General features: G+C 41.7%; 1 protein-coding gene across 1 annotated transcript; it reads left to right on the forward strand.

Annotated features, from left to right (window-relative positions):
- The first annotated feature begins 3,299 nt into the window (after positions 1-3,299).
- Positions 3,300-4,106, forward strand: LOC149257878 (uncharacterized). The gene has a single exon (XM_089390124.1). The coding sequence runs from the start codon at positions 3,300-3,302 to the stop codon at positions 4,104-4,106; it is 807 nt and encodes a 268-aa protein (XP_089246250.1).
- The last annotated feature ends 9,181 nt before the right edge of the window (positions 4,107-13,287 follow it).

A 13,287-nucleotide genomic window follows, 5' to 3' on the forward strand; every position in this document is an offset into this window, starting at 1 on the left:
ATATTTTTCTTCTCTTCTTTTGAGGGGGCAATTTTGTTCATTATGTCCATTATCATTACATAATGAGCAAATTGGATCAAATTTGGCCAAAGGATCAAAAGAGTTGTAGGTGTTGATTTTTCCTTGCCCTTTGAGACCACATGGTTTTTTTGTTTGATCCTTCAATATTGGTGCTCCATTCTTACGAGCCATGCAATGTTTAGTTTGATGACCAAAATTTTTACAGTAATAACAATGCCCAAAAAAGATAGTTTGGTCTTTGTTGTAATAGCCATGATTTGAATCAACATTATTCCTTGGAGTCACTCTTTCTTCATTCTTTGGATTTGAGATGGGCCTTTGATGAGATGAATTTTCTTCTTTTGGGTTGCTGGAAAGTATGTCAGCATAGCTTCTTGCATTATCCTTAGTACTTGATGATTCTCCTTTAAAACAAATCCTGAATTTGTCATATTAAGGTTTTTGAGCATTAAGGATATTGTCAAGTGTTTGAGAGGTTTCCCGACTCTTTTTGACTTGCTCCAATTCCTTTCTCAGAGATACTATTTCAACTTCATGATTTTCACATATTTCTTCCTTTTCTTTTAGCTTATTTTTCAAGAGGTCTTCCCTTATTTTTTCTTACTCATTTTCTACCTGAGAGAAATGATTTTATTTCGTAATTTCTCATTTTCTTCAATGACACTCATTAAAAATTCATCTACATTTCCTTCTAGTCTTGAATCATCATCATTTGCAAATTCCATGAATAATACTTCTTGGCTTCTAGCATAGTCATTTTCTTCATTTGATTCATCATTACCTCCTTTGCGATGAGGGAAATTTTTAGTTGATTTATTTTTTATGACTACAAATCCATCTTCATCACTCATCTTGCTTAGAGAAGAAATTTTTCTTATTAAGCCCTTTCTTTTTGTATACCATCCTTCGAGAATCCTCCTCATCATAACTATCAAGCTTATGAGGACATTTTGCAGCGTAATGACCTATTCTTCCACATTTGAAACAAATAAGATGGTACTTACCTTTTAGCTTGGATAATTTCTTTAGTCTTCATACAAATTGCGCCAATTCGGATTCAGCATTAGAGTCATCACTACTAGTATTCCATCCTTTCCCCTTTTTTGATTTTGAGGCCTTGAATGCTACATCTTTGGAACTTGGGATTCCTTTCCTCATCTCATAGGCAATGAGGATTCCATGAAGTTCATCCATATTGAGAGTATCTAGGTCCTTCATTTCTTCATAGCACTTACTTTGGAGTCAAATCTGCCAGGGAGAGATCTTAAGACCTTTTGAACAATATTGCCTTCTTCAATATTTTCTCCCAATCCTTTAAGAGACTTGACCACATGAGCTACTCAGAGAAAGTATGATGCAATATCTTGTTCATCATCCTTTTTTAGACTTTCGAATTGCCTTCTATGAGTTTTAAGCTTTACCTTCTTAGCTTTGGAGTCCCCGTCATATAAACTAACCAACTTATCCCATACTTCTTTGGCCGAGTCACAATTCATGAATTTTGTAAATTCAGAATCAGTTATTCCACTAGTGATGGAATTTAAGGCTTTTTCATTTGCAATGTAAGCTTTCCTTTCGCCTTTATCAGTTGGAAGAGTGGAAGGAGCAGTGTACCCATTCAAAACAAATTGCCAAACTTCAGGTCCAAGGGACATTAAGTAGTAGGACATTCTTTTTTTCCAAAAACCAAAATTTGTGCCATCGAACAAAGGAAAACTTTATGAGAGATTTTTCGGCGTAAATCACATGATATTCATTTGTCGACGTGTTTCGCACCAACCAGTGTAGTTCATCATCAGGACAAGTTGAAGAATCAGATATAGGTTGCATGTTAAATAGATAGAGCAGAACATCCAACAACTATAATTTTTGACCAGGCAACGGCTATATTGACTAGCTAACGGTTAAATTTGACTAGGAAACGGCTAGTTGGACCAGACTCAGGGAAAGAAGGAGCATAATTATATTTAATTAAAAATTAAAATAAGTTAAAGTTATGGATTTAAATAATTATTAAATTAATAGTTAGTTAAACTATTATTAAATTAAAAGGTATTAACAATTCAATATTTATTTTAACTATATATATATATATATATATATATATATATATTAGAATAAATTAATTTAAGTATTATATAGTAAGAATAAATATTTATTTAATTTTTTATTTAATTGTTAAATTGCTTAATTCTTTTTAATTATAAATTAATAGTTAGTTAAACTATTATTAAATTAAAAGGTATTAATAATTCAATATTTATTTTAATTATTATTATATGCATATATATAATAAAATATTAGATTATATGATTAGAATTCGGTGGGTGAGCATGAACATGGCGGATGCTTCCGATGGAGGGTACGGCTCTGTAAAATGGACTTACGGAGACCTGCATGAACGGGGTTGCAGGCCAGATACGGCCCTGTAGCCTCCCCCGACCCCATTCCCTTACCTTTTACTTTGATCGTTGTACCGGGGTTTACCCCTCTTTGTCTCCCCGCTCGGTCGAATATCCATCCCTTTACCCTTTATCTCGTTTTTACCCTCAATGGTTTTTTACCCCGCTTCAGGTTTTCGCCCATCTTCGATCGACGCTAGGGTTCTGCAGCTTCGCCGATAGCTAACGGCAGAAACAGTCGCTATCTAACTACTTGCGCGACCTGGTTGAGCTCCTGCTGCTCCACATCACCACTTTGTTCAACCCTAACGGTCTTTCCTTTACGGTCGGTGCCGGTCTCTGGCGGTTCCCTGGTTCCGAGGTCGTTACTAGTAGCTAGCGACATGGACATTGACGAGGTGGAATACTCAGACTCCCCGCTGGCAGAAAGCTCCATCTGGCGATCCACGTTCTCGAGTTCTGGAGGTATGTATAGTGAAAATTTGTCTGCCAGTTTTGAGGACCTTACTCAGTCGACCGATCTGTCTATACCCACCTCTCTGCTCCCCGGTGATCCCTCCTCCTAGGCCACGTTTTCTGCTCCTTCCCCGGCTACCCTTGGTTTCCTTGTGGATTGCTTACAATCCACCCCTACTGATGTTGGTCCTTCTCTTCAGCCGGGGCCTCCCCTCATTCCCAATCTGCCCACTGGCCCTCTGGAGATCCCCACTCCCGCTGATCCTATCCCCCCCCTTGCCCCTCCGGCCTCCTCTGGAAGCTACCATGCTATCCCCCCTCTCCCGGAGGCCATTCCCCCCCCTGCTCGAACCCTAACCCCCCCCCCCCCCCCAGAGCTCCCCTCCGGTAGATCCCAGGGCACCTGAAAACCCTAGACGCATGTCTTCCCGCCCCCTGAAGAAGCAACGGTGCTTTAAGTCCAGATCTGAGGACGTCATCCTTAGACTTGAAGAAGACATCCAGTGGGGAGACGCTATGGATCTAGCGAACAGAGTACTTGTAGGCCGCATTCGAGGCAGGCATATCACAGCGGAAAAACTGAAGACCTGGGCCACGGAGATTTGGGGCCAATATCTGGCAGAAATCCCCTCAGTCCAGACATTCGTGCGAGGCTGGTTCGCACTGAGGTTCGCAAGGGCGGACCACACGAGCTGGGTACTGTCATCTTTCTGGCATTTTGAAAAAGCTCCGGTACTCCTCAAACGATGGACGCCCCTTTTCGACCCGGAGACGGAACAGATTGGGGTCGGGCCAGTCTGGGTCAGACTACCGGGCCTGCCCCTACAGTATTGGTCCGAGGACATCTTCAGAAGAATAGGGAACTCATTGGGCACTTTCATGGAATCCGACAAATCTTACCTCTCGACGGGGATGATGGCGTACGCCAGGGTTCTTGTTCATCTAGATACCAGAGGGGGCTTGCCGGAACACATCACCATCCAGTGGAAATCCTCCTCAAGGAAGCAGAAGCTCGACTACGAAGGAATCCCTTATCGATGCAGAAGATGCCATCAAGTGGGACACCTCTACAAAGACTGCCCTCTTCTCCAAAAAGTTCAGCAGACCCCCATTACACAGGACCAGCCCACTACTGAAGGACTACCCAACCCTCCGGCAGCGACGGCTCCTAGAACGGAGGACAATATAACCTCGGACACGGTAGAAGCGCCACCTGCACCTCGGTAAAAGAAGCATGGAATGATCCCGATCCGGCCTCCATCTCCTCCTATGACGCGTTCAAAGGCTGCAAAAGGAGTTGTCTTCTCATCGGGTACGTCTTTTCCTTTAACAGTCTCTGCTTCGCTTATTACTTCTTTGAGTTCATCTCTCCCCTCCCACATGCCCCCCCCCGATCATGATTCCCCCCCTACTTCCCCGTCAGCCCTCGATCTGGTAAAGATCTCCCGTCCACCTCATCCCCTTTCACGCTCTCAATATATGACATGCCCCATCCCATAGCCCTCGGGCTTACCTGCCCCCTGCTCCCTCCCTTCTATCCCCCCCCTCTCCTTTCATTCGCCCTCCCCCTCGGTAAACTCTACACCGAGGTACTCCACCCGCTCGATCACCAAGCAGATTGAATCGGATGCCATTGGGCTGTCTGCGGAGCCTCTCATCCTATCGCCCAAGCAGGGAAGAGGCAGACCTTCCTCCTTCCACAAGGCTAAGAAACAAGCTAGGGACGATGTCATCCAGGGCAAACAATACACCATTGAAAGGGTTCTTAGAGCAAAGGACACCCTCCCCCACCCCCCTCCACGAAGATTTTATCTTTCAACTGTAGAGGGCTGGCCAGCCCGGAGAAAAAACTGGCCCTGAAACGACTCTTATTCTCAGAACCGGTTGATATCATCTTTCTATAAGAAACTTTATGCAAAGCAGACTCGGCCACGTCCATCCTCGGCTCTTGGATGCCAGGATGGTCTTTCTTCGCCATAGATGTCTCTGGGCGATCTGGGGGTATAGCTATGGGTTTCAAGAACTGCTCCATCAATCTGAAGAACATCTGGGGTGGAGGAGGCTTTTTGGGTGCGGACATATATTCCATGGACCTCGAGGAGGATCTTAGAATCATAAATGTCTATGGACCTTGCCTCAACAGGGAACTCTTCTGGAGAAAGATTTTCAGTTCCCCCCTCCTCCTAGCTGAGAATACAATCATAGGAGGAGATCTGAACTTCTCAATGGGCCACTCAGAATCCTGGGGACATATGGCGCAGATCGACCCGCTATCTGATTTTTTCGAGCAGCTGCTTGAGGATTATCACTGGATCGATATCCCCTCGGCTAAGATCCAGCACACATGGAAGAATAATCGAACCGTTGAACCTAGCCACAGTAATCACCCTAGCCAGGAGGCTGGACCGCTTTATTATCAAGGAGGCTTTCCACAGTAATCACCCCAGATCCAGGCAATGGGTTGGAAGTGGAGGGATATCGGACCACAGACCTATATTCCTTGAAGTTGGAGCAAGGCAACAGAAACTCAAGGCCCCTTTCAAGTTCAACTCCACATGGCTCCGGGACCCCTCCTATATTAAACTAATATCATATTACTGGAAATCACATCCTTTCCCCGAGGGAGAAGACCCAGCCACCTGCTTTGTAAGGAACCTCTCTGAAATCAAGGTGCTTTCCAGAGAATGGAATCCCATTCGGAGGGAACCTATATCTCCCTGGAACAGAAAACCATGTATGAAGGCCTTATCAATCAGAGATCACAAGTTCTCAGAGACCGAGAGGCAAGCTGGAGATTAAGAAGTAGAGCAATCTGGCTCAAGGAAGGGGACGAGAATACGAAGTTTTTCCACCGGTTTGCAAACGGACGGAAAGCGATCAACACTATCTGGGAGCTGCAAAATGAACAGGGCCAACAGGTCCACACATCTAGAGAACTTGCATCCCTAGCCTCCTCACACTTCAGGAATATATATAGGGCCCCAAGAGAAGCAAGTCTGTTAGAGATCATGAGAGTAGCCGAGCTCTTCCCCAGGTTTGTGGATGATGAGGAAGCAGCTGAGCTCACTAAAGAAATTACATTGGGGGAGCTGGAAGCCACCATTCGGGGCTTCCAAAGAGACAAAAGCCCGGGACCTGATGGCTGGTCTATCGAATTCTATCTAGCCTTCTTCGAGCTTCTGGGCCAGGACCTTCTTAAAGTGATCAATCATTGCAGCCTCTCAGGAAACATCCCCTCGGCCATCAAAGCTACCTTCATTGCCCTCATTCCAAAATCCGACAAGCCAGCCTCTTTCAGTGATTTTAGGCCAATCTCGCTCTGCAACTATCTCTACAAGATTATGGCCAAAATCCTTGCGAACAGACTCAAGCCTATCCTTTCAGCCCATATATCCCCTAAACAATTTGCTTTCCTCCATCGCCGCCAAATCCTTGAAGCTATTGGTACTGCACAGGAACTCCTCCACTCGATGCAGAGCAAGCATTTGAAAGGAATGATACTTAAGGTAGATCTCTCTAAAGCTTTCGATAGGGCAAACTTGCTCTACATCCGAATGCTTCTCACTCACCTGGGGTTTCCCTATATGTTTATCAAGAGGATTATGAGCTGTATATATGATGTGCCGTACAGTGTCCTACTTAATGGTGCCCCCACCCCTTTCTTCACTGCTGAAAGAGGCCTTTGGCAAGGATGCCCCATATCCCCCTTACTATTTCTTCTCATCATGGAAGGGCTTAGCAGGTTGATAGCATCAGAACACAGGAGGGGCAGGATTAATGGGATAAAAATCACGGAAAACTGCTCTCTCACCCACCTTCTGTTTGTGGATGATGTGCTCATCTTCTTAAACGGAAGCCTGGCAGACACCTCAGCCTTACACTCTGTCTTTGACCTATTTCAGAAGGCTACAGGTATGATTATAAATGTTCATAAATCCACCCTCACAGTAACTGGCTGCTCGCATCATGAGGTCATCTACATAAAAAACCGGTTCCCATTCCAACTACACCCGATGGAGGAAGGGCTGAAATACCTTGGCTTCCGAGTGAAACACAGAGGATACAAAATTGCTGACTGGACCTGGCTTATTGCAAAGGTGGAGAAGAGACTACATGTGTGGTATAACAGATATCTCACCAGGGCTGGGAGACTGACCCTTATAAAAGTTGTGCTGGAAGCAACCCCTGTATACTGGATGTCACTAGCGTGGATACCAAGAGGAATCTTAACCAGACTCCAGTAGATATGCTGCAGATTCCTATGGAAGGGGAACAAACAGGGAAACCTTTTTGCCTGGGTAAAATGGGACACCATAGCAAGTCCCAAGAAATGGGGAGGATGGGGCATAAAAAGACTGGAATTATTCGCAAAAGCTCTGGCAGCAAAGCTAGGATGGCAACTGATCACATACAACAGCCTCTGGAAAAGGGTAGTAGTGGAAAAATATATTGCCCCGGAAAGCATCTTTAGCTGGATTCGCAGGGAACACAGGGGAAGCGGAAGACACTCAGACATATGGAAAGCGGTTCTCTCATCCCTCCCTCTCATTCGGGAGGGTTTAACTTGGAGAATACATCAGAGGAATGCAGTCCGCATAGGTGTAGACCCCTAGATAGGATGTGGCAATGCCCATCATCTTCCAGCACAGCTAACGGATTATCTTATAAACCAGGGTGTCTCTCATATAGCACATATTGCGGACCTACAAAACTCCACTTTTCTCCAACAGGCCTGGAAGACAACACTAGATCTCCACATCCCAGATCAGTGGCGGCATGAATGGGAGAACTATACAGAAGCCCTTACACAAGCACACATCAGGATAACGGATGAAGAAGACAAGATAGTCTCGGCACTTGCAAAAAACGGTTCATACACTCCTAAGGAAGGGTACCAAAGGCTCATGCAACAATTTCAGCCTGAAAATGCACAACAGTGGTGGAAAGCTATCTGGCATCTCAAAGCAGCCCCCAGATCGCGTATGCTTATGTGGGCCATCCTTTTCAACAAAATTCCCACAGGCTCAAATTTGAAAAAAAGATCCTTCCATGGGCCTTTCTGGTGCCACTTATGTAGGTGCAATGAGGAAGATACTGAACACCTCTTTCTGTCCTGACCTGTAGTCATTGAACAATGGTCCCTCCTAACTTCTCATCTCCCCTCCCTCAAACGTTGGCAAGGACAGACAATCATCGAAGCCTGGCTGAATTGGCTGGAGAACCACTCGGGCAAAGATAGGAACATCCCCCTCCTCATGTGCTGGGCTATCTGGACGGCGAGGAATCGTGCTATATTTGACCAAAAAATACCATCCTGGCCATCCATCAGAACACACATCCTTGCAGACTATGCTCTCCTCCCTGATGACCCCCCACATGCCCCTCCTCGAACCATCACCCCTGAACAAATTGACAAATCTTACCCCTGGGCCTATTTTGATGGCTTAGCTCAAGAGGATGGCTGTGGGGGAGGAGCCCTCCTTTACCTTAGGGAAGAACACTGCTTCAATCTACAAATATACCTGGGAAGGGGAACAAATAATTATGCCGAGCTATCCACTGCCAAACACCTCATCCACTTTGCACTTGAAAAACGTTGCACAAAACTACAATTATTTGGAGACTCAAAACTTGTCTGCAACTGGCTCAACAGAAAATCTATCTACACTGTTTTTACTTTGAGACATATACTGGATGAGACTCACAGGCTAATAGCAGCTTTTGAAAAATTTGATTGTTATCATATCTACAGGGAGCGCAACTCAAGGGCGGACCTCCTATCCAAGCAGGCAGCGCAAAGGCAAGAGGAAGACTGGTTAATACAGGAAGAAGTGGATGGAACCTTCCACCGTCACTATCACAGGCCATTTGTTGATCCACGCGCACAAAGAGATATACAGCCATGAAGACGGTTCCATTCTATCCACACTGGGTCTTTTGTATTTTGGTTTTGAAACACGGTTTTTTCTTCCTCTAGAAGGAAGCGGTGCAGCAGCCGCTGCAAACACTGACGGTTTTATTTTCATTACAGACACTTTTTTTCAGGTTGCTACAGGCCTAGTTTTGTTAGTAATATTACTATAGTTATATACTCTAAAGTCTCCCTGCGTGGAGCACTATAACATGTTTATCACTGGTATTATGATACAATCTATAGGAGAACAGTAAACTCCCTGCATGGAGGCAAAATCATGCTTTTTCTTTTAGTGTTACATGTACATGGTTGAAACAAACTGTGTTTATTTTGCTACCGTCTGAGAGGCAGCCAACCTCACTATGCATATGCTTAGACATCTACAGAATGTAATTTCTTTTAACTAATAGAAATTACGACTTTTTCTACGGGAAAAAAAAAAAAATATAATAAAATATTAGAATACATTCATTTAAGTATTATATAGTAAGAATAAATATTTATTTAATTGTTTATTTAATTGTTAAATTGTTAAATTCTTTTTAATTATAAAATAATAAAAACATATTATCATAGATCGATTTCAATATCAAAGTAATTATTTTTCTTTATTAATTAAGTTAAAATTTAGTATATAACTAATAGCTTAAACTAAATGCTATTAAAGAATCTTATACTATAAAAACAACTCACCAAAGAGGATCAAAGAACAAAGGTAAAATAGAGACGGTTAAAGGATAACAAGGGGAAACTAACTTATAATAAACTAGAACAAGCTAAAAAAGAAGGAGGGGAGGAAGGAAGAACACGACTAGGAAGTGAGGGCTGGGACCCAGCAACTACTGATCTTCCAGCCGTCTTCTCTATTGAGATTGCTCGGCCTTTTTTCAATCTCAAGGGCTTCCCTAAATTTACGATGATGGAACTGTGAGACTCTAGCAACAAAATGGCCTCTTTGATACAAACATGTTGTTTGGTTTTCTCCGCATGCTCTGCTAAAGCGAAAGACTTGGTTCTCCTGTGCTTAAGATCAGTTGCGTGCTCACTAATCCTCTGATTAATGGAGCGTCCAGTCTCCTCTGAGAAAGAGAAATCCCATCTCCTTAATGTCTTTGTTGAAAATAGTTATAGTAGATACCTGGGTCAGAAGGATTTCCTAAAAGCTGCCAAAAATTCATTTACTAAAAGAGAACCTAAAGAGAGGGTCCCAGGTGTCCATCTTCCATTTGTGCAGGGGACCACTAATAAGATTGTGAGGATTCTTAAGAAGCATAATGTTCCCTCGACCTTTAGACCCCTTAACACCATTCGTAAGTCCCTCAGATCAGTGAAGGATCCTATCGACCCTAAGGACATGAAGGGGGTCTATATTATTCCTTGTTCTTGTGGGACCCCCCTTATTGGTGAGACTGGATGCTCCATTAATCAGAGGATTAGTGAGCACACAGCTGACCTTAAGCACAGGAGAACCAAGTCTTCTGCTTTAGCAGAGCATGCGGAGAAAACCAAACATCATGTTTGTATCGAAGAGGCCAGCGTTATTGCTAGAGTCTCGCAGTTCCATCACCGTAAATTTAGGGAAGCCCTTGAGATTGAAAAAAGGCCGAGCAATCTCAATAGAGATGAAGGCTGGAAGATCAGTAGTTGATGGATCCCAGCCCTCACTTTCTAGTCGTGTTCTTCCTTCCTCCCCTCCTTCTTTTTTAGCTTGTTCTAGTTTCTTATAAGTTAGTTTCCCCTTGTTATCTTTTAACCGGCTCTATTTTACCTTTGTTCTTTGATCCTCTTTGGCGAGTTGTTTTTATAGTATAAGATTCTTTAATAGCAATTAGTTTAAGCTATTAGTTATATACTAAATTTGAACTTAATTAATAAAAAAAATAATTACTTTGATATTGAAATCGATCTATGATAATATGTTTTTATTATTTTATAATTAAAAAGAATTAAACAATATAACAATTAAATAAATATTTATTCTTACTATATAATACTTAAATTAGTGTATTCTAATATTTTATTATATATATGCAAATAATAATAATTAAAATAAATATTGAATTATTAATACCTTTTAATTTAATAATAATTTAACTAACTATTAATTTATAATTGAAAAGAATTAAGCAATTTGACAATTAAATAAATATTTATTCTTACTATATAATACTTAAATTAATTTATTCTAATATTTTATTATTATTATTATTATTATTAAAAAAATAAATATTGAATTGTTAATACCTTTTAATTTAATAATAGTTTAACTAACTATTAATTTAATAATTATTTAAATCCATAACTTTAACTTATTTTAATTTTTAATTTTTAATTAAATATAATTATGCTCCTTCTTTCCCTAAGTCCGATCCAACTAGCCGTTTCCTAGTCAAATTTAACTGTTAGCTAGTCAATATAGTCGTTGCCTGGTCAAAAATTATAGCTGTTGGATATTCTGCTCTGTCTATTTAACATGCAACCTAGATCTGATTCTTCAACTTGTCCTGACGATGAACCACACTGGTTGGTTTGAAACGCGTCGACAAATGAAATATCATGTGATTTACGCCGAAAAATCTCTCATAAACTTGATATGGATCACAGAAGCCTCAATTCAACAGAGGAAAACTTCCTGACACTTCTTGATTTTTCATTGTGACTAAGAATTCTTCTTCCATAGATTAGGCTGATTATGAAGAAGTTGGCCCTGATACCAATTGTTTGAAATCACGATTGCCACTAGACCAAAACCCGCAGGTGTTAGTCAACGATCACATCACCAAAGATAAGGATCCATGAGAGGCAGTTATTCCATGTCGCGAAAAACACAATGAGTGTAGGTTTATCCAATGGAGTAGGTGCCCCTAAACTCAAGGTTGGAGCCTTGGTGAAGATACGGTTGGAGCCCTAGAGGTCGAAGCCTCATTAATTCCAGGTTGGTGCTTGGCAATCATTGTACACCTTCATTTGTAAAAGGATCATTTGTCCTTCTTATTTCAATAATAAAAATATTCATTTCTCTTATTTTAAATTGTGTAGAATCTAACTAATTAACAATTTAAAATAAATACTTATTCACCCCCCTATCAGTATTTCCAATAATTGGTATCAAAGCGTAGTTCACGAGTTCGATACACACCCGACTCGCATTGCAGGGAAGATGGTTGGAAATTGGATAAACCAACGCTCCCCGTGTGTTTCGCGACATGGACTAACCGCCTCTCGTAGATCCTTATCTTTGGAGATGCGATCATTGACTAACACCTACGGGTTTTGGTCTAACGTCAATCATGATTCCCAACAGGTTGGAAGACTAGATGATGACGTGGAAGATCTCATTTGATGGTAGAAAGACTACCTTGGAAATATCCTAATGACGTTGACTATGACATATCATTGCACCATTATATGATGACACATGATGACACACTCATTGCTAAATACTATCATGATGACATGGATGCCCTACATGATCTTACGATGATGAATAAGCCAAACAATGGAGAAGCCACACTGTCCCAAACATTCCTCATGTTGGCCCAAACTTTTTATGCATAACATTTATGGACAGTCACAAAGAAAAATTATTTTTGCCACCTTAGAGGCATCTTTTCTCAATGAGACCTAAACCATCTTAAAGAGGATTTTTTCCTTTTTATAATGAGCCCTTACTTTCCCCAGAATTCCCAGTGGTTGTTGAGAAAATGAATTTTTAAGTTGAGAAATATATATTTTAATGCAAGCCGACATGAGCCTACTCATGCAACTTGGCCTCTCATTCAAGTGACGTGTCTCCTCACCTTAACGCAAAACCAATGTAAATATAAGTTCATCTCCTCATTCTAGCCATCAGATTTCGATGATCCATTTTGAGATTGAGCACAAAATTCGGACAAGAATTAAAGGAGAAAATAAGAGGCCGAGGAGGACATTGAAGTTTACTATTCGGGAAACTTATTGAGGAATCCGTGGTCGAATTTTCCGTTGTTTCGTGGCTGAAGTTGTCGTAGTTGTCGTGGTCGAAGTTGCCGTGGTCGAAGTTGTCGTAGTTGAAGTTTCCGTAGTTTCTGTGGTTGAAGCTACTGTGGTCGAATTTTCCGTATTTTCCGTGGTATAAGTTGTCACAACCGTCGTAGTAAAAGTTTTCATAGTTGTCGTGGTTGAACCTACCATGGTCGAAGTTGCCGTAGTTGTCGTAGTTGCCATGGTCGAAGTTGTCATAGTTGTCATGGTTGAAGTTGTTGTGGTCGATGTTGTCATAGTTGTCGTCGTCGAAGTGTTGATTTATTGGGATTGGACAAATAGAGCTTCTTGAAGTCTTCTCTTAAGAACAAAATAGGGCAGAGTTGGAGAACTCTGTGAAGTAACATATTGAAGATTTGTGGAGATCATTGAAGACCATGATACATTGAAGCCATCATGAGGTGACCTTGAAGAAATTTTATTTGGGTAACATGAAGAGAAGTGGTGACACCGTCATGTGAATAAAAAGGT

Source organism: Pinus tabuliformis, chromosome 6 (genome assembly GCF_031772625.1).
Source record: "Pinus tabuliformis cultivar Carrire ecotype Pingquan chromosome 6, CPIR1, whole genome shotgun sequence".
In the NCBI taxonomy this organism is placed as follows: domain Eukaryota; kingdom Viridiplantae; phylum Streptophyta; class Pinopsida; order Pinales; family Pinaceae; genus Pinus; species Pinus tabuliformis.